Raw genomic sequence first — 27,924 nt, 5'->3', positions numbered from 1 at the left:
TTCAGGAGCTTCAGTTTCTAATGAGGTCAGTTCTGCAATTCCCAAGTCCCCAAAACAAGCTCCCTGTGTCCAAGACATTCAAAGGAAATGGCTGCTTTTCCACCAATAAGAGTCCTCAGCATAAACAAATGCCTGACATTTTATTGAAACATGGACAAGATTGCTAATCATCATCACCCTGAGGATCATCACCCCCCAGCTGCAGAAGGCACTTCCTAAAGAGCAGCAAATCCCACCAGAACAGCCCATTGCTGACCCAGTTTTCACTGCACAGGAGTGTAACAAAGGGCTGTGGGAGCTGCCCCCGGGAGAGGTGTCATCTCCCAGGCCTCACTCTTGACTCCTTCACTGGCTTTTAAAGCTGCCTAGAATTTCTCAACTGCCTCAAATTTCTTTTAAAGCTGCCTAGAACTTTATAAAGTCCCTGTTTATTGCATGTGAGTGCAGAAACTCAAACTCTACATAAATAAAAGCAATTAGGAAAGATCTTTGCTAAAGGAGCTGGTCTGGGTGATGAGGTGGGGACTGGTCACAGGTTGGACTCTGGTCTTGGGGGTCTTTTCCAACCTGTATTAAGTAGCCTTTGAAAACAGTTTTGTTCCAGTTGAACCCAAAACACTCTTGCCAAAACCAGCTGCTGAGTTTGGTCAGGATCTGAGTCCAGGCCAGGTCCCCACGAACACGAAGCTTCTCCAAGCAACGCTGAGTAGTGTTGGATTTTCCTCCCCCCAGCAGGAGCTTTAGGCAGTAGATGTTTCTGTTGTGTGCCCTCAGCACGTGACACTGCCGTCATCCCTGGTTCCCTGGGTGCAGTGCAGCTGTTCCTGAGCCCGTGGAACGGCAGGAGGTCACTGTGGCTCTGGGGGGGTGTCGGAGGCGCAGCGGAAGCCCAGGTTGGACGCGGAGCTGTCGGGGGTGTTCTGGCTCCGGGCTGCACAGCGGTACCTGTAGCAGTAGGACTGCAGGGCAAGGGACAGTGAGCTTCACACACAGCTGGGGCTGCCTCAGCTTTGTTGGGTTAATAGATTAATTAGATTACTACAGCAGAGCACTGCAATCACTGTGGGACAGATCGATGAGCTGATAGGGATGGAAATCACTGCCTTAGAAATAAGGGAATCCCACTGACCAGCTGAGACAAAAAAATACAGTGTGAATGGAAAAGTGCCCAATAAAATGTCAACCAGTAATATATCCTCTCTGGGAAAATGCTGCAACAACCATTCTGCTTCCCCTCAGAGGAGGAGAGAGCAGCTCAGAGCCCCGAGCTGTGTGCCATGCACTGACACCTGACTGCGAACGGACAGGTATTGGCACCTCCCTAAAAACACCTCCCTGATGCAACAGAGAAATGGATAACAGGAGGCAAACTCCAGTATTCCTACAGCTGGCACTCCAGGGATCTTTCTAATCCCTAGGATCATTTAATTATCAGCAGGGTGAGTGGTTTGGTACATGAAGTGAGGCTGCCCAGCAGCAGTTCCCCACCGTGGCATGGGAGGAAGGGCAGTAACCCTGCTAATTACACTAATTAAGCACTGGGGTAGCAGTTTGAACAATCCATCCAAATCCTGCCCCATTTTTCTGTTACTTCAGAAGATCTGGCTCAGGTTTTTGCCCCTGTCCTCCCCTCTGCCAAAAGCCAGCACTTGGATTCAGGCTGGTGCAGCTGCTCGGGGTCAGGCTCCAAACCAGATTCAGGAAAGGAATGCAAAAAGGTGCAACTTTAGCCTCTGTCAGCTCCAAGAGGGAGAAGAGCAACAGCACAGAAAGATCAGTCTGAATAGATTGTAGGCACCTAATAAAGAGCCCTTGTACTAACAGTATTCAGTGGTTTTTTTGTCTTGAAACACAGCCTAGTTTTATCACCTACAAAAAGGACTAGGGCAGACTAGAATCTTCACAAACCTCGAAAATGGGTCACGTTATTCATCACTAAAGAGCCTATTCCAGTGTTAATTTAATCAAAACTGCTAATTAACATCTGACATTGATTTCACCTAAGAAGGAAATCAGTGTAGAAAATGGGATCTCACTGTAGAAAATTTAATCTAATTATGAGGGTGATTTGCCAGCTGCAAGGCTTTGCAAGGGAAGAAGAGCAGGACAGCTTTAATGAAACAGGAGATCCACAATGAGGTTTTTTAAGCAGTGCATGAACAGAGTTTAAAACACGATTCTGTGTCATGAACAGCCTTTGCTCTGGAGTGACATCCAGGCTGTTCTGAAGGATTTTCAAGTGTGCCATCAACTCAGCTGGAACATTCATCTCCCAGCCAGCTTCCTGCAAGCACCTGACACCAGAGAATGAGAGAATTATAGAATGGTTTGGGTTGGAAGGACCTTAAAGCCCATCCAGTGCCACCCCCTGCCATGGGCAGGGACACATTCCACTGGCCCAGGGTGCTCAGAGCTCTGTGTCCTTTCTGGATCAAGAGTCACCGTAACACTGAGAAAACAAAGTCACATCCTCACTTCCTGCTCTGACAGGCATCACTCCAGCTCTGTAACGAGAACAGCACCAGAGGCTGCATCAGCTTTAACTTCTGCATCTAAAAACCATACTGGGTAAAACAACTTATTGTTTGAATTCCAGGCTAACCAAAAAGAAGTCCTTGGGAAGATCAGGTGTTGGGTCCTCCTATTTTCCATGAAATCCCTTCCCAAGCATCCAGGCTGCCAGGGATCTCTGTCAGAGGATCATTTCATGCTCAAGTGCTGTCAGAGGAAAGAGCACCATGCAAACCCCACGTTACCTTGTGGCACATGTAGGATCCTCCCTTCTTCACTCTGTCCGTGCCCGAGGGCGGCCCTGGCTGGGGAGGGAGGGAGGACACTGGTCAGAGCTCAAGGGAGAACAGCTTGGGAACGGGGACAGGGATCAGGATAAACATTCCAGACCAACAAATTTCAGCTGAAAGCTTCAAGCCACTCTGCTGTACAGGACTGTGCTCCCTGCACTGCTGCCAACACTGAAGGCTGGAGCTGCTGCCCGTGAGTGCCTTATTCTGTAAAACCCCTGAGGGTCCTAAAGAGGGATTTCACTGGGAAGGAAATCCCCCCCCCAGCCTCTCTCAGTGACCAGTCTGGTTCCTACCCTGTCTCAGTTGTCTCCCTTCCAAGTCTGCAAGACCAGAGGTGAATTTCTAGAAGAATCCACACAAGAGGAGCATTTGTAACACTGAATAAAAGTCACAGGGACTGACAGAAAACCCCGAAGGTTGATGCTGGTACTACAGAAGCTGCTGCCTGCACACACTGAGTTTCAGAACTCCACATGAAAGTTCACCACACAGACTGCAGCAGCTTCATGTTCATAGCCAACATTTACACATGTGAAAAATAAATTGGCCTATTTCCACATTTAATACCCTACAAACACTGAAGGAAACCCACACCCTGAGCAGCATCCGCTGGGTCCCCAGCCCAGGTGCTCCTCCCGGGGACAGCCTTACTCCTGTTCCAAGGCCTCTGGAAATTGTCCTCACAGCTCCTGCTCGTGGGTGCACAGTCCTCACTCTGAGATAAGCCACTAACCAGCACAATCAGCCCCCAGCCTGTTAATCTCATTTTAAGGGAAGCCAGGAGAAAACTGACCTAAAAAAAAAAAAGTGACAGCAGAACAAGACAAAGCAGAACAATGGGGCTGTGGAGCAGGATTTCCCCTCAGACACAGCAGTGCACAGGCTGAGCAGCAATCTGGGCTTCTGCCTCCAAAGACACTGTCACAAACCAAATAACCCTAAATAACATGTTTATTTAGGGTTAGAAGGTTTGTTGTCCAGCCCCAAGTCTCTCATGTTTCAGCAATTACAAAGGGATGACCTGTACTGAGGCAGCCCTTGAACCAAAGGACAGGTTAAGTGCATAAGCTCTTTTAAATAATTACAAATATCTTCCACCAGGCAAAAATTGAGCATCAAAGGTTATTTGGTAACAAACCCCAAGTTCAGTTGACCCCTCAGCCTCTGAAAGAGGATTAAAGCACTGAAACACTTCACTACCTACAGGAATCTCATGTAGTGTCCTCCATTAATCTGTTCTATTACAAGACATCATTCTTGTGATAAACAATCCCTTAAAAATCAGTGAAAGTGAAGAGCTGATCATAAGACTGGCAGGGTTCTCTGCAGAGCAGAAAACCACTCAACACCCTGAGTATTTGCAAGGTTAATATTTGCTCACACACATTATCTCACTTAGAGGTGAAGGAAAACTGCCCTGGTTGTGCTTCCCCACACACACTAATCACAGCACAGCAATTTAGGTCACATTTGATTAAAACAAGCTGATCTTTTCTATCAAACAATATTGTTTCATGGCACGACCCAGGGAGGTCACCAGCTGGTACTGAAGGGGAGGGACATTTCCTGTCCTAAGTAAAGAGCTGGAGCTGTCGGGACTTTGATCCCAGATTTAAATATATACATATATATATGAGCAAGTTTGTTCTGTAGCATAATGCTGGAACAGCCACAATCTAGTCTGACTGCATAATTACAAGTGCTTCTTTAAGTGAGACACTTCAGTGTTTATAATGTCAGTGCAGCAGTGCCCTGGTGCTGGATTAAGGTGAAATTGGGTAACAAGTCCTGTGTGAATTTTGCTCTGTTAAACTTAATAATCTCTGAGTTTGCTCAGCTTTTTAAATTCACCAAAAGCACTGTGCAGACACTTCAGAAAGTATTTAAAAACTGGGTGTTAACAATGATGCTTTCAGACTTTTTTCACTTGCAAAGTAATTGTCAAAATCGAGTGTCTGAGGCAGAGCACTTCAAAGTGAATTCCAAAGGGTTTTCTGACTAAATGGGTAAGAAAACTGAATCTCCTGCTGTGAAAAGGTGTCCCAAAATAGTCAGGCTGCAGAATCTTCTGAGACATCAGAACTGATGAGCACCAGATCTATCAGAGCCCATCCCTTCAGTCTCTGCAGAGCACAGGGCAGTGTAACCTAAATATAGGAGGTGTTCTCTCCACTGAAAAGACTCAGAGTTCTTCCAGGGGGTCAGAGCTCAGGCAAAGTTCTTGAACATATTCAGTCTAACACCCAAAATCTTCAAAGCTGCTTTCTAGTACTGGAGACATTTGGGGTTTGGGGGGGATTGGTCACAAGGAAGGCTGGAATTCTGCACACACGGTCCCAAAGGAAAAGGAGGCTCTTCAGCCACTAGGACTGGTGACCAGCAGCAATCAGAGACCAGTCCTTCCTAGTTTAAATCAAACTGAAATCAAAGCTCAGCCTGCAGGGCCCTCTCTGTGCCTCCCACAAAGGAAACCCAAGATTGACTGCTCAGAGCCTGGTAAGCAGCTCCTCCCCACACCCCCAGCCACGGAGAGAACTCCTGGTTTGTTCTCCACCTGGCCAGGGTGAAAGTACAGCTGGTAGAACACCAATGAACTAAAACCCTTCCTTTCTTTAAAGAAGTCATTCCAGAAATCCTTGATTCATGGAATGTGGTGCCAGTTTGGACATTTCAACAGCTGATGAGACGTGGACAAACAGCAAAGAATTCCCAAACCAACAAGAACACTGCACTAGAGCACTGTAATTCCAGCGTGGATGAGCTGTGGTGTCACTTCCCAACCCCCCAGAGCACAGCCCAGCCACAGCAGGTTTTCAAACCAATCCCATCTGTACTTCACAGGGTGCCAGTGGAACACTTACAGGGTTGTGAACTTCCCGAGGGGAGTGCTGGACAGCCCACCAGTCCGACGTCCACTCCCAGGCGTTGCCCACCATGTTGTACAGCCCGTAGCCATTGGGAGGGAAGGCAGTGACCTGCAGGGCACGGAGCACAGGGCAGTTCTGGGACCACTCAACATGGAATAAGGGTTTTAATCCTCACACCTGGCTGCTGAAGGTGCATTCTGAGGGGCTCCTGCCTCAACAGCAGGCACCAAATCAGCAGGGCAGGGCTATAGCACTTGTACATTTTCCATTTAAAGAGCACAGAAGGGAATAATGAACTGTCACCACCCTCTATGTCCTCACACCACTGTTCCTCTGTGACACACAGCATCTTCTGGGGGTTTTGGGCACTGACCCTCTCCAGGGAAGCACTGTTTGACCAGCAGACAGACCTGGGCATGGCACCAGTGACCTGACCCCCCTTCCAGCTTCCCCTTCCCACCAAAGGAAAGCAGGGTGGCTGCCCACTCATCCTCTTCCTCAGCAGACTTCTATGCTGAGGAAACTTTTGGACTTATTGCCTTTAAAATTCCACTCTGTTTGTTTACTAGACAGCCTAAACCTCCCCCAGAAAGGGAAGTTTAATTTCTTCCAAACTGTTGCGTGATTTTGGAGTTCACAAGAGTGTAATGCCAGAAGTTCAGGCAGAAAGTATTTCAGCTTCTGCCTAAAAACTGAGTGGAAAGAGGGAAAAGAGGTCAGTTTGAGAGGAACTAGAAGTTAAAATGAAAGTGATCTTTACTTTTCAATTAGCCTGTGACAGTGTCCCTTGGTAATGCTTAAGCCTGCAGTGAAATACAGAGTAACTCAAAGTCTCAAGTGAAAGAGCGCAGGGGTGGAACAGCCACGGCTCATGGGGACACAGAGCTTCCCTTGAGGCAGATGGGGTTCATTTGCAGGTGCTGAACTGGCTGTGAGACACTTACAGGTGCAGTGCCCTTGTACCCATCCTCGGCAGTGTTGTTGGTCGGGAACTCCCCCTGCCAGATGTTGGCGAAGTGCTGACCCTTGGGCTGCAGCTTGTTACCCCATGGGAACAGCCTGCAGGGACACAGAGCAGCTGTAAACACTGTGGATTAAAACTGAGATAATACAGAATCCCAGGATGGCCTGGGTTGGGAGGGACCTCAAAGCCCATCCAGTCCCACCCCTGCCATGGGCAGGGACAACCACCAGCCCAGGGTGCTCCAAGCCCCATCCAACCTGGCCTTGGACACTTCCAGGGCTCCAGGGGCAGCCACAGCTTCTCTGGGCACCCTGTGCCAGGGCCTGCCCACCCTCACAGCCAAGAATTCCTTCCCAATATCCCATCTCTCCCTGCCCTTTGGCACTGGGAAGCCATTCCCTGTGTCCTGTCCCTCCATGCCTTGTCCCCAGTCCCTCTCCAGCTCTGCTGGAGCCCCTTCAGGCCCTGCCAGGGGCTCTTAGGTCGCCCTGGAGCCTTCTCTTCTCCAGGTGAACCCCCAGCTCTCCCAGCCTGGCTCCAGAGCAGAGGGATCCAGCCCTGGGAGCAGCTCCGGGGCCTCCTCTGGACTCCCTGTCCCTCCTGTGCTGGGCCCCAGAGCTGGAGGCAGCTGCAGGGGGGTCTCACCTGAACAGAGGAGCAGAATCCCCCTCTCCTGCTGCCCTCGCTGTGGGACCAGCACATGGGGGGTTTTGGGGCTGTGACTCAGCACTTTGCTGAGTCCTATTGAGCTTTTTATCCACAAACCCACAAATTTCTTCCCCCCAGGGCTGCTCTCAGTCCCTCCTCCACCCAATCCACACCTGTGGCTGGGATATTTCTCACCTCTGTGCATCACTGCACAAGGAAGAGACCCTGAGGGTAATAAAACCCCCCAGAACTCTTCCTTAAGCAGAAAAGCCCCCTTTTCTCAGAACAGCCCCCCCCCTCAGAACAGCTGAGGGACACACCATGACAGGTACCTGTTTTCCAGGCCCCCTCGACAGCTGTACTCCCACTCTGCCTCCGTGGGTAACCGCTTCCCTGCCCACGTGCAGAAAGCCACAGCATCATTCCAGGACACGTGGAGAACTGGGTGATCCATCCTGGGAGGCAAAAGGAACAGGACAAGCTGCTCAGGAGAGCGGGGCTGTCAGAGCTGCACGGCACAGCACTCACCGTGGGCACGCAGGGGTGACAAGGTCACAGCTCAGGGACAGCTGCACGAGGCACCAGAGGGCTTTGACAGGATGGGAACTTAAGGGACGGCAGCAAGAGAGGAAAACAAGGAAGAGAAAAGAACAAACTCCTGTTTGTCTCATCGTGCTCTGCAGTTAAAGCCACCTGCAGGAGGATCCTCCCCATGCAAGCCCCTGATAGCCCGAGACACTTCCAGAACGGAGGGTGCTGCCCTAGGGGACAGGACTTGTTGTTAACTTCTCCCCCCTGCCCCGTTTAGGAAGCCAGAGTATCCCTGTTAATCCATGAGGCCATTTCCATGTGCAAGTTCACAGGGGCTGTGCCAGGCCAGGATTGCACCACACTTGCCCAAGACCAGATTTCCATGGCAGGTTTCCAGCTCCTGTCTGCTGGCTCTGACCTCAATTCCTGGCTCCCCCCAACAATGCCTCCAGCTATTATCTCTATTTTTGCCTCAGATAATTCTTCCCTTGCCCTTGGAGATCAGACACCGGACTCGTTACTGAGCAGTTCAGCCATCAGATGATGGTGCACTAACATAGCCCTGTCCTTAGAGGACTCAAAAACACACCAGATCTAGGCTAGAGAGTCTGATTTCATTTCAAAACTGCTGTGACAAACTTTAACTAGTTGATGAAGTTCCAGCTTCATTGACACCTGCCTAGTGAGAGGAGCAGTTGCAGTGTCAGAGGTCCCAAATGAAGACAGTAATTTTATTTTCTAGGCCTAAAATTCATGCCAGTTCAGAAGGGAAAGGGATGCACAGAGACAGGGATCAGCAGGTGCCAGGGTTCATGCAGGCAAAGCGTGGCACTGACTGTAAGAGCACTCCCTGCTGAGCAAAAGTGCAAGTCTTCCAAAGCATTCAGAGGTTCTGGATAAAGTCTCAACTGATTTTCCACAATAATTAGTCCATAAAGTCAGAGTACAGTAAAAAGCACAAAACTCTTCAGTCTTCTGCTGCCACAAAGAGGCTCCAAACCCCCCATGGAAGAGGACACCCCCGTGGACTCCTGGAGTGTGTGTGCAGCCAGTAGTTTATTCTTCCTATCTGGAACTTCACCTGCACTGAAGTTTCTGACCTCTAAGGATCTGCTGTTTCACTGCTGGTGTACAAATCTTGCCTTGGGTGCAAACTCCTTACAGACCTTGCTGAAATCCTCCTACAGGACTGGCCAAATGACCGTGGAATATTGCCTGCAACTCACCAGGAAATGGGCAGAGAGCCCCAGAAGCAGCAGCAAACTGATAACTAAATAAACCCCTCTCTTGCACCCCCATTGCTGGTGGGAGTTCCAGGTGTCTCTACAAGCACTGAATGGCTGTTCTTGGCTTACCTGCTGGAGATACTGGAGTCAGGACCCTCGGGATGCTTCCAGTTGGCTCCTTTCACAGGCAACCACCAGGGAGCAGCTGCAACCTGAGGAGGGAGGAGAATGCACAGGGAAGAGGTGGTGGCTTCCCCATCCCTGGGAGTGTCCAAGGCCAGGTTGGACGGGGCTTGGAGCACCCTGGGCTGGTGGAAGGTGTCCCTGCCCATGGCAGGGGTGGCACTGGATGGGCTTTAAGTTCCCTTCCAACCCAAACCCGTCTGCACTGTGTGACTCAAACCTCCTGCCTCCCTTGACACATTCCACAGAGACCACAAAAAACCTGACAACTTCAGCTTGAAGAGCATTTTCATCCCAATTATTTGCTCCCCAAACTCAGAGCTCTGGCACAGCTGAACCAACCCCCCGACCATGCCCTTTAAGCAGGGTCAGAACTCTCAGCTCGTGACACATTTGCTTTCCAGGTCATTAACCCACTAAAGCTGATTTGAAATTATTTGCTCTCAGCTTCCAGAAGGTGGAGACAGAAGAACCACACAAGGGAAGTGAAGCATGAAGGCTCTTTTCTGTTTTCTTCACACAGGCAAAACCCTCTGTAACAATGCAGTACTTCTAACCCAAAGTCCCAAATTTGGTTCTTCAATAGCAAGGAGTTTTTCCTGGAAGACATTCCTTAAGGATTTCTTCTATTAAGCTTACTTCAAAGCAGAGAGGTGCTTAACTGTTCTGCTTCCCATTCACTTATAAATACTTATCTTAATAATGGGGCCTTTCACTGAGGCAAAGAAAAGAACACTTATGCTGCTCATCAGCAGTGGGTTTATTCCAGCAGCAGAAGTGCTCACTTCCAAAATACTCCTGTTGCAAAGATAAAGTCTGTACAGAACAAAAACCAAAGGAAACAACCTGGACTGCTTCAGGAGTTAAACAGCTCAGTCCTAGACTTGAGATCCAGGTGTTCCTCCAACCCTGGCTCTAGAACACCCTCCAGCAACTTCTGCTGCCCCTCAGCTTCCCCCACTCACACATGGCAAAGGGAGCACTAAAACATCCCTTTCTCTTCATTGTGCTGCTAAACCAACTTGGTCAAGTGTCACTCACACAGACTGGAACTGTGCCAAGAGTGTTATCCTTGAACTCCTCAAATCCTTCAGAGGAAAGTCCAAAAAGTCACTGTGAGCTGGGGAGTCACTCAGGAGACCCAGAGTCAGGCAGGTCACACAATTTTAACAGCAACTTCTAAGGGGAAGAACCTGCACCCCTCACCGGGGAAGGGCACTGAACATGTGTGAGAGAGAAAAATGTCTATGACACACATAAATCGTTAAGAAAACCCCGGTCCAAACTCATCATGAAATGCCTCATTTGAATCTTTCAGTAGGAGAATAAACAGAAGTGCCCAAGCAACAGAGGTGCTGCCAATGCACAAACACAAATTATTCTGTTTTTAAAGCATCTGCTCGGCCTGTGCTGTAACAGCTCCTCCACAGCTTCCCTCCTCTCCCCTCAGCACGCAGGATTTTGCCTGCAGCACATCTGGGTATGGGAAACCTCGCTGTAAATCACCAGCACTCCTGGACTAAAGCTGCAGAGCTGCTGCTTCAGCTCAGCTGCAGAGCCCTTGGGAGCCCTGGGGAAGAGCTCTGCATCCCCCAGAGGCTGCAGGACCATCCACGCAGGGGTTCGGACTCTCCCCCTCCCAAAGGAGTGGAGAGGAGTGTTAAGAACCACAGAAATAAAGATGCTCTCAGCTTGCTGATGACCCAGATGGTCTGGCCATGTACTCAGTGGGACCCTCCAGGCAAACAACCAAAATAATGCCAGTTTTTAAAGACCCTTTCTGACTTCCCCAACAGGACAAGTCCTTAAATTAACAACATCAGCCACAATCCTGGCTCCTTCTCGCCATGAGCAGAGTCCCTGCCCTTGGTAAAGAGCATGAGAAATATTTGGTCTCTTACTATGAACTACAGCCTGTTACTGAGCATTCAAACCCCCAAACTGGGACCTTCATTCAGCTGCTCAGCTCCACTCTCCCAGCACTAAAGCTCCAGAGTGACCTGGCTGCTAAACTGACATTACAGCCAGTAGGTTTTAAACCAGTCTGATTTAACCAATTCCTTGCCTATTTTGAGGTTTGACCTTTATATGATACTCAAGATAGGACAGAAATCCAAAATTAGCATTTTAAAGCTCCTTAAGGAAAGCAAAAGAGCAGCAGAACATTTGCTAAAGATAAAATCTGAAAGATCACGAGCAAGATTTCATCCTGATAGTTTCTAAGCACAACACATTTTTGCAAATTAAACTGCTGGCTTTTGGATAAAAACATCTCTGCAGGAGACTGCAAAGATTTACACTTGAGAAGACTTGAATTTTGGAAAACATTTTTGTGATGCAAAAGCAAAAGCAGATGCTTTCAATCAGAATGGTTTATTTTAAACCGAGGAAAACGCGGCGGCTCCGCATGAGAGCACTGTGTGTGCACAGCTCCTGGGGCTGCTGAACGGAGCTCCAAATGGCTGCCAGGCTCTGCAGAACACCCACATCCTCCAGGAGTGACACAGCCACCACCAGGACAGGGATCACCCCCAGAAATTAATTGGAAGCTTCTCCAAGTCAGCCCCCGGCTCTGGTGAACACCCACCCCGAGCTGCTCCTTCCACAAGTCCCGTACCTGAAACTACAGCCCTTTCCCAGAACTTCTCACAAGTCTTTAGAGCTTTTAATTGCTCTAAATCTAATTAGCAGAGGAGGTAATTAGGCAGAGATATTACAACATCACAGTTAATGCAGCAAAGCCCTCCCTTGCCACTAATGAGCTTAGTTACTTCCATAACAGTCCGTGTTCTCCTGCTTCCCTCCAGAACATGCTCTGTGCCCTGGGCAGCAGATTCCTCCTGGCAAAACAGCAGCAGAGATCCCAAATTCCAGGACAATTCCCTTTATTTTGGTCCTCTCTTACAGCCTGGCACCTGTCCCAGGTTAAGCACACCTGCCCTGCAGCCCTGCCACAGCTGGTCCTTCACAGGGAGGTGTTTCCAGGAGCAAAGCCCAGTGCAGAGGCACAGAGGGCTTGGTTTGGCCTGATCCAGGGGAAAACGTGGATTATCCACCTCCCTGCCCCAGGATTAAACTTTCAGAACTCACTGTTCTGCTTATCACAGCCTGTGGAAAGGGAGCCCAGTGATAACACTGGGAAGATCTGCAGTTAATTCCGACCCACGAGCTCTGCAATTTGCAGAGCTGAAGCCTCTCCTCCCACCAGCAACCTGCATGAAATCCCAGGTTCTGAGTATTCCATTTTCTTTTCCAAGTAGGCTGGGATAGCCTAACTTTAATTGCTCCATTAACTTGTGATTTCAAGTTTTTTAAACTGCTTTACAATTGTCTTGAGGAAAATTTCTTCCTAAATATGTGCAGAAGAGAAACAAAAGGTGGGAACGTGACAAAGGGAGTTTCATCCTCCGTATCACCCCATTAACTGGTACTGCAGAGGGGAATACCCTTAAAAAGCCACCCAAACCCCCACCAAGAACCATAAAAACAAGTATTAGTCTTGTACTGACACGGCACTGGCCACGTTCGAGAAAAACAACCCCCACTTGAGCTCCAAATCTCCAATTCAAATCAGATTTATGTATTAGAAAAACTACCAAAAATAAACTCCACCAAGTAGCTCCTCTTGGCTCCAGCTCCAGCATTTCTAACATGCAGCAAGTCCCCTGAAATAACAAAGCTGTACATTTTAACCTCAAGTCAGGCCCACAAGACAATGACAAATTCCTGCTGTTGTCCAGGCATGTAGGACCAAACATCTTTTTTTTTTGTGCTTCAGCATTTTAATGCTACTTTGATGTAATAAGGCCTCACACTGGGTCAAGATAAACAGCTGCAAGAAGCAAAAGTTACTGCAGAGTAAGAACTTCAGCAATTTCAGAATCAACTGTCTGAAAAGAGATTTTGAGTGAAAAGTAGCCCAAGGCTGGAAGAGACTTTAAGACTCACTTATTAAGCAGTGGGTTCTCAAAGAAGCACACCCTTCAGTTCAGAACTTACCACATCTCTTTGACTCAGATGCTGTTAAGCCCTGCACATCTTTAAATTCCAGAGGCATCTTGCTGTCATTGGTAGGATGTGAGAAAAAATTAGTTATTCAGTAAAGAACATAAAACTTTTGGACGAGGTTTTATTTTATCCTTGTAAGGCACATAAATCTCTGTCAGTTTTTCCTCCTCTAAGCCAGATCCTAAACCCTGAGCAGCTGATTAACGAAGTAGAGAGGAAAGAAGCGACAGAAAACAGAACATTTTTAGTTGGGCAGGGAGTTTAAGAAATAAAAATAATTCTTGTGCAGTGGGTGAGCCACTGTCACTGTCCCCTCAGAAACCACATCAGGTGGCCACGAGCAGAATCCCAGAGTGGTTTGGGTTGGGAGGGACCTTAAGTTCATCTCATCCCACCCCTGCCATGGGCAGGGACACCTTCCACCAGCCCAGGTTGCTCCAAGCCCCGTCCAACCTGGTCTTGGACACTTCCAGGGATGGAAATCCAGCTGCTCTGGACAAGTAATTTTACACCTCTTTTCTAAGTAGCATTAATGAGCCTTCCCCACAACCTCAAAACTTCCAACATTCCGGGCAGAGAGGTCTCTCCACCCTCCACAGATCTCTCCTGTGGCCCAGGTGACACTGCCTGCAGGTGTGGGATGAGCAGCTCAGCCCTGCTCAGGGAGTGGGAAGCAGCAGCTCCTCTGGGCAGCTGCCACATTCCCAGCAGGATTTTGGTGGCTGTGATCCCTGCTCGGGGTCAGGGAGGGCAGAGCCAGGTACAGCCCCTGCTCTGGCCCAGCCTCCCAGTCAGCTCTGGCCACGAGCCAGAGCCATGGAATGGTCCCACTGGGTTTCCAAGTTGCTGCAATTCCCATGCTATTCCTTCTATCAATTAAGAGTCCCAGCTCCCCCAAAGCTCTAATTACAGAAGAGTCTGTTCTCACTCTTATTTTCTAAGGTTACTGGCCTCCCTCATTCCCTCAGAAACAAAAGCAACAAGGGGTTTTGTTTAATATTGAACACTGATGTTATTTGCCTTAAATCCCAGTATTTTGCAGTAGTTTGAATTTGCACACACAAGAGAGGCAGCAGCTCTACAAAGTAAAAAGTAGATATATTTTAAGTCATCAGCTAGAGAAAATATTTCAGACTTAATTGGAAAGTAGCACTTTACTTTTATGAAGGGACCTTTTCCTTTGCGTAGGGAAGGGTCACTGAACCTCAATACAGACCCTGCAAAACTTCACAGCTCTTCAACCCTCCAAGAAAAATAACCAAAAATATCTGATGCTAAAATCCAGTAAGATTCATTAAGTGCAACTTTTGGAATCCCAAGCAGCTTCTTTTGAGGAACTGATACTCCTGGTGAAGGCAGACACCTCTGGAAGTCTGCTTTCCAGCCAGCATCCCAACCTGCCCTCCAGCTGGGCATTCTTCCCAATACCAAGGGAACAGGAGCTCTAAGACAAGGAGGTGTGCAGGGATTTATCCCCAGCCTGAGGCACCAGCCCTGTCCTGCTTTAGAGCTGAGCTTAATTCCCAACAGTGGGAGTAAGAAAACAGAGATTACCAATTCCACAGCTCCACCTTCCCAGCTCCCTGTAGGGAATATCTGAAGCAGTGGAGGCTGCAAGGAACGGCTCCCCCTGCCCACACTGGCACTGCCCTACCTGCAAACATCACTTGTTTCACCAGTAATTTGACTTCCTCAGCTGAAATGCAGAATGTTTTGGGTTGTTTTCAGGATGGGGCTGTCCTTGGAGTTCCAGGCACTGCTGTAAACACTGCCCAGCTCAAGGACAGTGCAGAGCTTTCCACACAAACAGGGATGAAATGCCATCCCATAGCTCCAGACTGATCAGAACTCCCTAACAGTGTTTGCTTGAGCTGCCAGGGAACAATTTCCTTGCATTCCAGACCCAAATTCCATGCCCTTCCAGGCCAATGCAGCACACACATTTGGATGCTCTCGGGCCCTTCAGTGCAGAATTTATTTGGCCTTTCAGTAAAAATTCATGTTTCTGTCACCCACCAGGCAAGAATCAAAGCGTTCCTGCTCCTCTCCAGTGAGCCAAGAGTGGTGCTCCAGCCCAGCCCCAGTGCCCTCCTGTTCACTTCCAGGGTGGGGCAGCCACAGCTCCCTGGGCAACCTGTGCCAGGGCCTCACCACCCTTAGAGTAAACTATTTTTTCCTAAATCTAATCTAAACCTCCCCTCCTTCAGTTTAAGGCCTTTTCTCCCTGTGTCCTGTCCCTCCATGCCTTGTCCCCAGTCCCTCTCCAGCTCTCCTGGAGCCCCTTTAGGCCCTGCAAGGGGCTCTCAGGTCTCTCTGGAGCCTCCTTTTCTCCAGGCTGAGTGTGAGGGATTTAAGCTGTGAACCTCTCAAAACTTGTTAAACCCACACAAAACATTCTGGCTTCAAAGGACCCTCACTCTTTTTATTTAAACTCTTTTTATTTTCTTTGTTGCAGCTCCATCAGTAACACCCTCACCTGGTGCAGAGCTGAATTCTCCCTCCCTGCCACGTCACCACCACAAAAACAGGGGCCAAAACTAAGAGTTCCCAGAAATCTACAACAATTCCATCACTGGCTGCTACACCCCTTTTTACTGCTTCCCTTCCAGAGGAGGGCCAGGCCAGCCCACATTCCTGTCACGGGCTATCTGGGAGCCCACCTCAGCTCCAGGAAAGGCACACCCACAGCTCCAACAATCCTCCTACGTGCTGAGCTGGGCTGCTCCTGCCCAGCTTTCCCAGCCCCACCTCTCTAATTCAGCCGTCCTGGGGCTCTGTGATAATTCTGTCTGGTTTAGGAACCGCAGAAGACAGAGATCAAAACCCCAACAGACACACGTGGCTCGTTATTTAGAGGAGCTTGATAAATTATTTAGTTCGGGGTCTTCACTTCCACCTTTGCCCAACTCCTTCACTGCTTCCAAAATGCACATTCCCCCGTGTTCACATCTGCAGTTTGCACCCCTGTGCTTCAGCTGGAGGAAATCCTTCTCAAATCACTTCTGAGCCCCTGAGGCAGGGGAGGAACACAAACCTTTCCCCCTCAGACTGGGGGATTTTCAGTGTCGGTGTCACTACACACCAGCATTTGTATCTTTTCATGGTGATAGCTGTGATTGAAGGAGTTCAGAGCTCCAAGCACCCCAGAAAACCTTCCCAAAGCAGCAGCCATAAAGACCCACCTGGGCTCCATTCCAGGCCCCTGGCACAACCCTCGTCCTGCGAGCACTGCAGCCAGCACTTGGAAATTTGGCTGACACACCCAGGAAAGTGGCTCCCAACACTCTGTGTTTACACAAATAGCCAAGGCTGAGCTTACACAAGCATTCCTGAGGTGTGTTTGTTTGTTTTAAGACGAGAGAGCCTGATTTAGGGATTTCTGCAGCACACAACAACACAGGAAAAATAATTTCTCCAAGAGTGTTGGAGCTGTTGTGAAGATGGGGTGAGCCAATCTGAATTTATTCCACCTCCAGCATCAGTTGCACCAGTATTGGGAGCTCCAATTTGCTCTTCTTATCTCTACAGCCCACAAATGTTAGTCCTGAATTAAAAGGAACAAACTGCACTTGTAATCTCCCTTTCCTTGCAGGAGGAACCCAAACCCCCATTTTTGCCAGTCCCACTCACTCACAGGGCTCCCTAAAACCTCCCATCTCTCAGTCTGCACCTCAGAGGCCAAAACCAAACTGTTTGCATCAGAGTTGAGGGTAATTCCGATGGGAAGGGACCTCAGGAGGTCATTTTATCCAAACCTGTGCTCAAAGCAGATCAGTTCACCCAGGAGGTGACAAGACACAATCTGCTTAATTCCCAGGAGCTGTAAAGGTCACCTGCCCTGTCCAGGAGGAGGTAAATGAAGCCTGAGAAAGGCTCAGCAGCACATTCACAGCAGAGGGCGAGGAAAGGGAGGGCAGGCAAGATTTACTACTGAACTTTCTTTTATTTAAAACCAACATTCACTTCCACTCAGCAAGAAGAGTGGTGTCAGCTCCAGTGAAACCAGCACTGCCCCACCAGGACCACAGGGTGGGCCCAGTGGGGTGAGGGGAGCTGAAACAGCAGGAAATGCTCATGGGATCTGCTACAGAGATGGAGGGAGCACCATCAGCTGCAGCCATTCACAGCATAAGGAGTCTCACAGACCCAGGCCTTTGGGGACATCACACAAGTCAGGTAGCACTGGGTAATTCCTGACACCCCCAGCCCAGGGGTGGCTCAGGAAGGTTCCCCTGCCGTGTTACTCACTGCTTGGTGGATGTCAGCCTTCACTGCTTCACTCAGCATTCCCTCAAACACAAAGGAGTCTCCAAATTTTTCTGCCTGTGGAAAGAACAAAGAATTCAGCCATTATGTCATCAAAGGAAGGTTATTCTAAAAACCCCACTCACATTTACAGCTCTGTTTTATCAAGAACAAGGACATTCTAACAGTGATTTCGAGTTCTCTTTCAAGGAAGCTCTTTTGGAACAGAAGAGAAGGGATTTTATCCCTGGATGTTGTTGTTCAGCAGCCCCTGGGCAGATGGAAGCTCACAGAGCTTCTGCACATGTATTTCCTCTTGTTAATTAAAAATGCAGTTCCAATTGTCCCACCTGCTTTCAAATGCTCCAGTCAGTAATCTAACATTCAATTCACATTTCACTTCTCTTATTTTCCCTTTGGGAATCACAATAAAAGACAAGCCTTGTCATTTACTGCATCTTCACCAATGTTTTAAAGTGCTGCTGCAGCAACAGAAGAGTTAAAAGTAACTCAGTCATTATATCCAGCATGACATAAAGCCAAAAGACTGAAAAACACCAATAACTTAAAGGAATCACAGTACCTGATACCAAAAAATCCTGAGTGAATTGATACACCTGGCAAGTAAAACATGTTATGAGAATTGAACAGATCTGCCCTTCTCAATTTCTTCATCTTATTTTAGGTATTTAAAGAATGAGGATGATCCTCATGAGCTGTTTCTGCACACCCAGAACTCTTCAAGAAGCACAGTTTGAAAGGAGGATCCCATTTACCACCCAAATTACAAGAAATTTTAGCACAGGAGCATAATCTTTTATCTGGCAGTTCTACCTGCCAGAGCTCAAGGAGTGCTTGGACAACACTCTCAGGGACAGGGTGGGATTGTTGGGGTGTCTTTGCAGGGCCAGGAGTTGGACTTTGATGATCTCTGTGGGCCCTTCCAGTTCAGGACATCCTGTGATTCCACATTTAAACACCACCCCCACCTGCTCATCCCAGTTTGCAAAAAGCAAACCCAGTTCCAAATAGTTCAGCAACCTTTTTCTGTAATAACCGAGCTGAGGAACAGAAATAGAGACAAAAAAGCCCTTCACCCAACCAGAAGGATCCTGACTTCCAAATGAGAACCAGTTTATCGAGTGAAGTCCCAAAGTGCCTCCTCTGAGACCTGCTCATTACGAGGCTCTGTTTGCCTGAAAGGGCTGTCAGAGTTGCGTGGGAACAGTCACTGTCAGGAGGGATCAGAGCTCCAGGCACAGGGGGCTTCTTTCTGGGAAGAACCTTAAGATATTCCTAGTCCATTGTTCCCAGAAACGTGCACAAAACTGTAATTACACTTGCTGTTCTCTCCTCAGGCACAGGGCTCTCTGCCCTCAGCTGCACTGACCCACCCTGCAGGGTCCTTGGCCATCACAATTTGGTAAATCCCTCCTCCCTGTTCCTCTGAAATGAGGAAAACCTAACCTAGCTCTACTGGTACAAACAAAAAACCCAAGCAAACCAACCCAAAACACCCTGCAGAGACCTGCTGGCATCAGCCAGGCTGCAGGAGAGACGTGAATTCAGGTGTCCAGACACTTATTCAAGATAACATTGACCTGATGCCCTCCCACCAGGGCAGCAAGGCAAGACCATTCCTTGTCTCCACTACTTCCAGCAGGAATGTTTGAGTACACAAACCCCCAGCACCACTGTGACATCCTTCAAAAGAAAGCCCTGAGTTTTTCAGGAGGGTTTTGTGAGCACAGAGCAGAGGGCAGAGCCTGCAGCCCCCCGTGCCTCACCTCAGTGACGTAGCCCGTGGCGTTCACAAACCGCTCGAAGTGCTTGTTGCTGACCTCGTACTGGTCCATGTAGAAACCCTTCAGGTGGACTCTCCTGGCAGGGCCCTCCCCGTCCTGCTGGATTGCAGGCTCCTGGGTGCCCATGGTGAACACCCCTCCTGGAATCGCCACCATCTGCAGGGCAAACACCACCCGAGAGGCCGTGAAAATCCAAACCTGAGAAGCCTCACACTGCTCTTGCTGCTCCTCCTCCTCATCTCTGCAGGAGTGTTTGTTCTGAGCGGTTTCACTGCCAAACAGCACAACAAAACAGCTCCTTGACCAGCCCCTGTTTGGGGGAAGGAGCACGTGGAGCTTGAATTGAGAACAACCCTCCATTTGCAGCTCTCTGCACATGAAATCTGGGCAATGCCCGGTGCTCCCATGAGGAGAAACACGTTCACTGGTTTTCATGCTGCAGTTTGCTGTTGTTCCTGCAGTTACACCACGAAGGAGCAGTAAACAGGCTCATTTACTGAAACAAGAGCAGTAAATAAGCTCATTCCATCCCACCCAGCACCTCTCCCCGTTCTTCAGGGCAGCTGCAGGATTTGATGTGACCTTACACACCCCATTTCATTGTTTCTTCTCCACTACAGATCTCTCCTCCTGCTGCACCCTCAGAACTTTCTCCCCTAAGAAGAACCCGAGCCCTTAAAGATTGTCTGTAACTGAATCTATAAAGGGACTTCAGGATGAATTTGGTTACACTTTTTAGGGCTTAGGAAATGACAACGCGGTGCAAAGTTGCACCATTTCCTTTCTCCCTTCACGCTCCTCTTCAACCACTGCAGCCACAACTCCCTGAAGCAACCTTCAGCTTGAGAGCTCAGGTCTAAACCCATGGCAAAATTAACTCCCAGTTCTAAAGCCCAATGGGAATAACTAATCCCACTTGTGGGTGAGGCAGAGCCCAATTCTCCCCTCACTTCCCTGCTGGGAAGGAGGCTTCACAGCTGAACATCATCAGGTTATGTTCTGAGCATAACCTACACCAGCAGTAATTAGCTTTAATTGCCCAGTGCTGCAGTTGCCAGCCGCATGAAATCAAATTGTTTTTTCATCCTCCACCCCCCAGCGAACTGCTCGGGTTTGTTACACAAAACGTGCACCGGTGACACGGACCCCAGGCAGGGCAGCACTGGCACTGCTGTTCCCGGTGTTCCCCGGCCCCGCCAGAACAGAGGGGCGAGAAGAACAGCCGGACCGGCGCCGTCACATCGCATTCATCCCGGGAGGGGCGGGGGGACCGGGGCAGGGCACAGGCACGGCCCCCCATCCCCAGCGGGGCCCGAGGGCTGCGGGACCCGACGGAGCTCTCCGGCAGGGAAAAGCGAGCCGGGGCCAGCACAGGCACCTGCCCCACGCTGCTTCCCGTGCGAGCCGCGAACCGGCTTTGCTTTTTCTTCTCCTCGAGCGGTTCTGGGGCTGCTCCGTTATCCCCGAGCGCCCCGCCCGCCGGACCGACCCCTCAGGGCGCCGGGACCCCCCCGAGGCTCGGGGACCGCCCCGCCCGCTGGGACCCTCCCTGCCCCTGGTGGGACCCTCCCTGCCCCTGGCGGGACCCTCCCTGCCCCTGGCGGGACCCTCACCGCCCGCCGGGGGACCTCCCCCGCCCCTGGCGGGGCCCCCGCTCACCGGCCCGTGCCCGCCGCTCCGCCCGCCGCCCGCAGCCGCCGCCGCTGCTGCCGCCGAGTAGCGCCGCGCCGCCAGCTCCCGCCCGTCCCCGGCGGCCCGGCCGGCGCCGCAGCCGCAGCTCCCGGCGCCGGCAGCCCCCGCAGTGCCCGTTCCTGTTCCTGTTCCCATTCCCATTCCCAGCAGCAGGAACACCCAGCGCGCGGCCCCGCTGGGCGCCGCCATGTTGGCGCCGGGAGCACGTGCCGCCCGCCGTCACGTGACCGGCCGCGCCTTAAAGGGGCCGCGCCCTGAGGGGGCGGGACCGTCATGGCCTCCCCTGTCCCCTCAGTGCTGTGGGACACGGAGCATCCCTGGTAGAGAGGCTGGTTAGGGCCTGTTCAGTCCAGAGAAACTCAAAGGGGATCTCACCCATCCACAGAAATATCCGTACAAATACCTCAGCTCAAAGGGGGCCTCATCGATCCATACGGAGATCTCCAATATCGATACAAATATCTCATCTGGGGGGGGGGAGCTCATCAGTCCACACAAATATCTCATCCACCCACACAAATATGTCAAATAGCCACGCAAATATCTCACCTGAAAGGAGACCTCACCAATCCATGGAAATATCACCTCAACGTGAGGAGGAGCTTCTCTCTGCCACCTGGGCAGGTGTGGAGCCTCCCTGCCTGGAAACATCCCGAACCCCCTGGAGACATCCCTGTGTCACCTGCTCCAGCTTAGACCACGCGTGTTATTTACAAGTACTTAAATAAGAGTAAGTTTAAACCATGTAGATATGTTTATGCAGAAGTGAGGAAATGTCCAAGGGTGGGTTGGAAGGGGCTTGGAACATCCTGGGGTAGTGGAAGATGTCCCTGGCTCATGGCAAGGATGACACAGCCAGTTTTATGGCAAAAACATCACCATGGAGGGGGGAAATAGCCCTGGAGGGGGAACAAGAAGAGAAATCTGCTTTTCTTTCCAAGTGAAATCAAACGCTGCTAATGCAGATTTGGGTTGGGTTTGTGGTTCCTTTTACAGAAGTGTTGAGTGCAGGTCAGTGAGAAGCAGTTTGTACCCAGGTGACAGTGCATGAGCCAACAGGTCAGGGATGGAAATGCCTCTAACCACAGCTGTCAATATCTGCTGCTTCAGGGAGCTGGTAATTCCCTTGTTTTCCTACATTTTTCCCCGTGTAGTTGTTGGAAGATTTTGCTGCTCTGTCATGTAAATATTTACTTTCTGTGGGAGCTTCAGGACTCAACACAATGGATCCTCTGGATCCTCCTCTATGCTGAGAGAAATCTTGACTCATCCTGTGGGATATTAATTTGAAATATTCAATATATTTTTTGCTTATACAGGCAGCAAAAAGAAGCACGGCCAGAGCGAAGGAGGGGTTTTATTGCTTGTTTTGTGTTAGTACTCAAAGGAACTCCTCTCAGCTGTGTTTGCTCTATGAAATTTTACTGTGTGTAAAATGGCAGTGCTGGGAGGCCTCACAGGGATGGATTCCAATTATCCATCATTAGTCCCTTTTGCCCCGTGACGTGCTTTAGAAAGGCATCAGAGTGCAGGAAAACAAATGCAAACTCAATTATGAACCCAGCCCTTGCTGCTTCGGGGGCAGAAAATGTAAATGTTCCTTTTACGCTGACAGGGGGATCTTTGCCCCACGTGATAAAGAAAGAATCTCTCTCAAAATGAAAATTAAATCCAACGTATTTCCTCCTTCCAAATTTCCAACACGATTCACTGAAACGGCAGCAAAACATAGAAGTCCCAATTCTACAGACATCCAGAACCGAAAACAGTCTGCCAGGATCACTTCTCCTTAATAAAGCCCTGGGATTCTGGCTGTGAAATGATGGAATTCTGGAAAATCAGCTGATTCCCGGAGAGCTGGCACAGCTCTGTTGTTCTCATGGCTCGTTTTCCTACAATTCTTGTGTGCATCATTTGTGTGCTCCCATCAGGAGGGTTTATATTCCTTATTCTCTCTGCAGAGGAGATGAAAACACCCGACTTCCAGTTTGTGATGCTGAGGACTTTGAGGAACTTTTGCTGATCATTTATTGATCATGTTTGTGCTCAGGCAGCTCAGCTCTTCCACACAGGCTTTAATTATTCTCTTTCCTCACACCGAGTGCTCCAGGCTTCTGATTTCACTGTTATTAAAATAGGATGGAAAGGAGAGAATTTCCAGCCCTTCTCTGCGAGCTGAGGGGTTGCCCAGCATTTGTCAGGGGTGCTTTTCATCTCCCAGGGCTGGCATGGATCTCACTAAAGACAGGAAGCTTTTGGGATCCTCTCCCTCATCATGATGACCAACCACAAGTAGGATGAGACAGTTTGATCCTCAGGGTCCTGGAATATCTTCTGCTCTCATTTTCTTCCAGGGCTGTTCCTTGTGCAGCTGAACCAAGAGCAGAGACAAAACCTGTGCAAACCCACCCTGCAGGCTGGAGTCCTTTCCATCCAAAACAGTGCAAAGAAATCAGTGGTTAGTTGAAAGCTGGGCAGCATCAAGCAAGATAATACAAGCGAAAAGCAAATAAAAACTTCAAATCTCATCTTAATGTCTTTCATCAACACTGAATTCCCATAATTGCTAAAAATAAGGTAGGGAAGGAGCAGAATAAGGTTTGAAAAGGAGAAATACAGCAAAGTTCTTCAACAACAAAAAATAAAAATCCCTTGCAAGGTGTTTTCCTGAGGCTGAAATCACATTTGGGTTTGGGTCAAACACACATTACAGCTCTACAGGCTGAAGTGACACCTCCCAGGTAGCATGAACATGTAGTGACAGGACAAGGAATGGATTCAAACTGACAGAGTAGGTTTAGATTGGATTTATGGAAGGAATTCTTGGCTGTGAGGGTGGGCAGGCCCTGGCACAGGGTGCCAGAGAAGCTGTGGCTGCTCCATCCCTGGGAATGTCCAAGGCCAGGTTGGACAGGGCTTGGAGCAGCCTGAGCTGGTGGAAGGTGTCCCTGCCTGTGGAAGGGGTGGCACTGGGTGGGCTTTAAGTTCCTCCCGACCCAAACCATTCCAGGATTCTGTGATTCTATGAACTCCTCAGCCTCTGAAGAACTGAGACCCAGAAGCAAACGTGGCCCGTGGTATTTGGGGGAGGAATGTCTCCTGAGAGGGAGGCTCCATGCCCTCCCTGGGCAGGCTGTGCCAGCTGTCCCACTCTGCCGCTGCTGGGCTCTCTCCCTCAGCACTGGAGCTGTTTGCAGGCAGGCTGCCTGCAGAGCTGCTCAAGGTGTGCAGCGGGCACAGCTCTGCCCTGGCTCTGGTGACAGTCCTGATGTCACTGCCTGCGCTGGCTGCAGCCACTCACAGCCTCCGCCTGCTGAACCGTCCAGAGATTAGATTTGCTTACACAAGAATTCATTAGGATTATCTAATGATATTAGGCACCTCTACTCTGCCAAATTCCTGATGAGTAATGGCTTGTAGTATTGCAGCCATGGAGGAAACCATAAAACCGTGCACTGACCTTCGCTTCAGCTCCTGAGTCACGGCCTTCTGCTCCTGCACGTCCCTGCTCCTGAGCCACAGCTCCAGCTCCTCCAGAGCCATTTTTAATGGACAGCCAGTGCCATGGGAGGGGGTGCTGAGCTGAGCCACTGGCTGAGCTGGGATTGTTCCCGTTCTCCAGCATCATCCCACTGCTGTGGAGAACAACAAGGCATGAGCCTGGCAGGAGTTACACACCATTCCCTGCCCGTTACCCACACAGCACGTGAGTGTGGGTGGAAATGAGCAGAGGGAAGCGTTTCCTTCACCTGGTGCCAGTAAAGGTGACACAGTTGTTTCACAGGGCAAACATTGCCCCCGTCCCTGGATGGCTCTTGGTGCTGCCAGCCAGCCACGTGTACCCCGCAGAGGGCATGGAAAACAGGGCATGTGGTTGTGGAAAATAACTTTGGCTAATGCTGAAGGACAAAGTATTGCTTAATGCAATAAATAAATGGGATATTACTATATTTTTGATCACTGCCGGTCATCCTGGCCGACGTTGTGATATCACAGACAGGCTGTCATGCTAGTGACAACCTGTGACACTGTTCTAGGGTAGAGCAAACCCAGTGAAACTCTGTCCGAGCTCTGAGCTGTTTCTTCGAGAACAGTCGTGTTTCCCCATCCCTGCCCTGCTCACCGAGGGCTCCCACCTGAGCCCCGCAGAGGTGACACCACCTGTGCCAGCAGCTGCAACCCCAGACCTCACGTTTAGGGCTTAGGCGTCACCTCCCCGCTATCCCGCGCTGCCCGAGCGGTGCCGACCCCAGCTTTCCTCGGTGTTTGCTCGGTGTTTGCTCTCCCTGGCCGGTTTTCCCGCAGCCCCCGTGCCCGGTACCGCCGCACCCCGGGACTCCCCGCCGCAGGCAGCGCCTCGCGCCGCTGTGCCTTCGCTCCCCGCCCGCTCCGGGCTCTGTGCGCAGCCCTGCGACCCCAACCGAGGGGATCCATCCCATCCATCTCATCCCATCCATCCATCCCCATCCCCGAGCACACGGACCGGGAGCTCCGCTGCCCCCGCCCGGGGTGCGGCGCGGGGCACGCCGGGAGTTGTAGTCCCGGGGGGCTCCGCGGCTGAGGGCGCGGCGGCGGCGGGACTCTGTTTCCCGGCGTGCCCCGCGCGGTACTTAAGGCGCGGCGCGGGGCGCGGGGCGCAGTGACCATGTGGACGCGCGGCTGAGGCGCTGCGGGCGCAGCCTCGGGAGCGGGACCGGCATGGGGCTGTCCAGCCGCGCATAGCCCGCCCCGCCGCTTCCGCAGCCAGGTACGGCCGGGCAAGGAGGGAGGGGGGCGGCGAGCGGCCGTCGGGACAGCCCCGAGCCGCAGCCCGGGGGATGCAGCCGGTGCTGGGCGGGGATGCCCGCGGGATGCAGCCGGTGCTCGGCGGGGATGCCCGGCCGCCGGAGCCCTGGCCGGACGCGGCAGGGACCCTCCGCCCTCCCGGCGGGTCCCGGGAGGTGGCGGGCCGGGGTCCCCTCCCCGGGACCACCGGAGGCTCGGCGGTGCAGCCCCGTGCCCGCTCCAACTTTCCCTGTGTTCCTCCCCCGTGCCCGGGGCTCAGCCGCGAGGGATGTTCCGCGTTATGTAAACACTGGCGAGCGCCGATGGGGACTTGACTACGGGCGATCTTCCTCTTAAATGGTCAAAAGCCGGGCGGCGGTGGGTGGATGTTTCGGAGGGTCCCGGGGACTGGCCCGGCAGCCCAAATATTTGGCTGTTTCCTGGACTACACGAACTGGCCTGGAGCGGGGGAAGGGGTGGGGGCACGTGTGCGTTCCCCATCCAAGGATGAGGGATGTGCCATGATCCCGAGCGGCTTTAGGCTCGGTGCTGGCAGCTCCGCCCGGCCGGTGCCGGGGGCTGTGCCGGGGCTGCCCCGGGGCCGTGCGGGGCCGTGCGGGGCCGTGCGGGGTGGGGGCTCTGCCCGCCGGCAGCGCGCTCGGCTCGGCCGGCCTCTCCATCCCTGCCCTCCTGGGGCTGGGCTGGCTCCGAGCTGGTGTGAAAACACTCCAACAGGTGAAAGGTGGGGCTCTGATTTGTGCCGAGCAGCAGGTCCGTGCCCGCTCAGCACAGATGGATTGGGCTGCGATCCTGCTGCTCGCAAATCAGGAAGGGAAAATGTGGCTAATGCAATCCAGGCATTTGCCTGATGAAGATTTAGTGGCTGCAGTCCTGTGTGGAGTAGCGTGTGAGGGAGCCCTTCGTTTTATTTATTGACGAGGGTTGGTACCTGTGCATTGCCGTGCGTTTTGTTGTGTGCCTTGGAGGTTCTTTTCCTGCGCTCGGAAGTTTGCCTGCTATCCCAGGACTTCCAGACTTGTTGAGCCAAGGCCTGGCTGACTCTGAGCCCAGACCAGAGGCCCTCAGTGGAGCTGCTGTCCTTGCAGGGCTCAGCTCTGTGGTGGGATGTGACATAAACCCACGTGTCCCTTCCTTTCCCTCCGTGGTTTCTCTGTGGCCGAGTTAATGGGCTACCAGGCATTGGATTTTCTGTTTGTTTATTTTCTAGACCTTAATTGAAGCCAATTTCCTCGCACAGCAAATATTCCATGTTCTAAATGCCTGCTGGCTTTGCCGGTGTAAGGTCTGTGCCTGAAACAGTAACGGGGTTCACAGTGTCGTGGCTGTAGCAGAGCTTTGGTTGCCCAGCACTGGTTGTTCAGTGAGTGGAGAAAGGTGGTGGCCAAAAATTCTGGTGTAAGAACTTTGTGAAACGAATGTAAAAGTTGACCACGATGGAAACCAGGTGGCTTGAACTGGTGCGAAGGTGTAGAGCTCAGTGTGTCTAAAGCAGAAAAGGAGTCACTGTGGAAATAAAACCACAGTTCCAGAGTGTTTCAAAACAAACTGTCAAGTAAGCTGATGCTGAGCTGATTATTTGTAATGTTTTCTTTAATCTCTTGTTTGTCAATAATAGGGTTTTTTCTCTTAAAATGCCTTGTTCCCCCCTGAGGTTAAAGTGTTTGCTTAGATTAAATTTTTTTTTTTTACCCCATCTGTTTTGCAGCATCAAGTTTTGAAAACAGAGTTTCCTCTTACAGGGGTTCATAAATTGAGAAGTAAACAGCAAGAGTAACTTTGGTTTGCCTTTGCAATCGTGGGTGGAGCTTTACTGTGGGAAATGGTATATCTTTATAAGATTTGCTAATCCTGAGCACCATCAGTGGAGGGTGGAAGAGGCCCTGGTGAAGAGCACGGAAGGGGTGAGCAGTTGGTGTGTGTCTTTGGTGAGGGTGGTTGGAGTTGCAGGTGTGGGTGGAGGAGGTGTCCTGGGGCTGATGAACAGGGTGTAAAGAGCAGCTGTGGTCTCTGCTTATAAATGAGAAGTGGGAGTTCAGGAAGAATTCTTGCTGGAAAGGGTGGCTGGGCATGGGAAGGGGCTGCCCAGGGAGGTGTCCAAGGAAGGACTGGCAGTGGCACTCAGTGCTCTGGGCTGGGGGACAGGGTGGGGATGGGGCACAGATTGGT

General features: G+C 50.9%; 2 protein-coding genes across 3 annotated transcripts in view; one reads left to right on the top strand and one right to left on the bottom strand.

The window, feature by feature from the left end:
* Positions 1–121: 121 nt before the first annotated feature.
* On the bottom strand, positions 122–21,162 carry SUMF1 (sulfatase modifying factor 1). The gene is made up of 9 exons (XM_050313109.1): positions 20,941–21,162; positions 19,264–19,437; positions 17,480–17,554; positions 9,170–9,252; positions 7,616–7,738; positions 6,616–6,730; positions 5,666–5,779; positions 2,757–2,816; positions 122–959 (listed from the first exon to the last, which is right to left on the bottom strand). The coding sequence occupies exons 1-9, from the start codon at positions 21,160–21,162 to the stop codon at positions 849–851; spliced, it is 1,077 nt and encodes a 358-aa protein (XP_050169066.1). The 3' UTR covers positions 122–848.
* A 4,441-nt stretch (positions 21,163–25,603) lies between these two features.
* ITPR1 (inositol 1,4,5-trisphosphate receptor type 1) overlaps positions 25,604–27,924 on the top strand; it is a 158,258-nt gene continuing 155,937 nt past the window's right edge. For both annotated transcript variants that reach the window (XM_050313080.1, XM_050313079.1), the window contains exon 1: positions 25,604–25,720. The gene's annotated coding sequence lies outside the window, so the exon portion shown is untranslated. The remainder of the gene's footprint in view (positions 25,721–27,924) is intronic.

The sequence above is a fragment of the Myiozetetes cayanensis genome, unplaced genomic scaffold (genome assembly GCF_022539395.1).
Source record: "Myiozetetes cayanensis isolate MyiCay16 unplaced genomic scaffold, myiCay2020 scf18, whole genome shotgun sequence".
In the NCBI taxonomy this organism is placed as follows: domain Eukaryota; kingdom Metazoa; phylum Chordata; class Aves; order Passeriformes; family Tyrannidae; genus Myiozetetes; species Myiozetetes cayanensis.
This window is presented reverse-complemented; position numbering and strand designations above follow the sequence as displayed.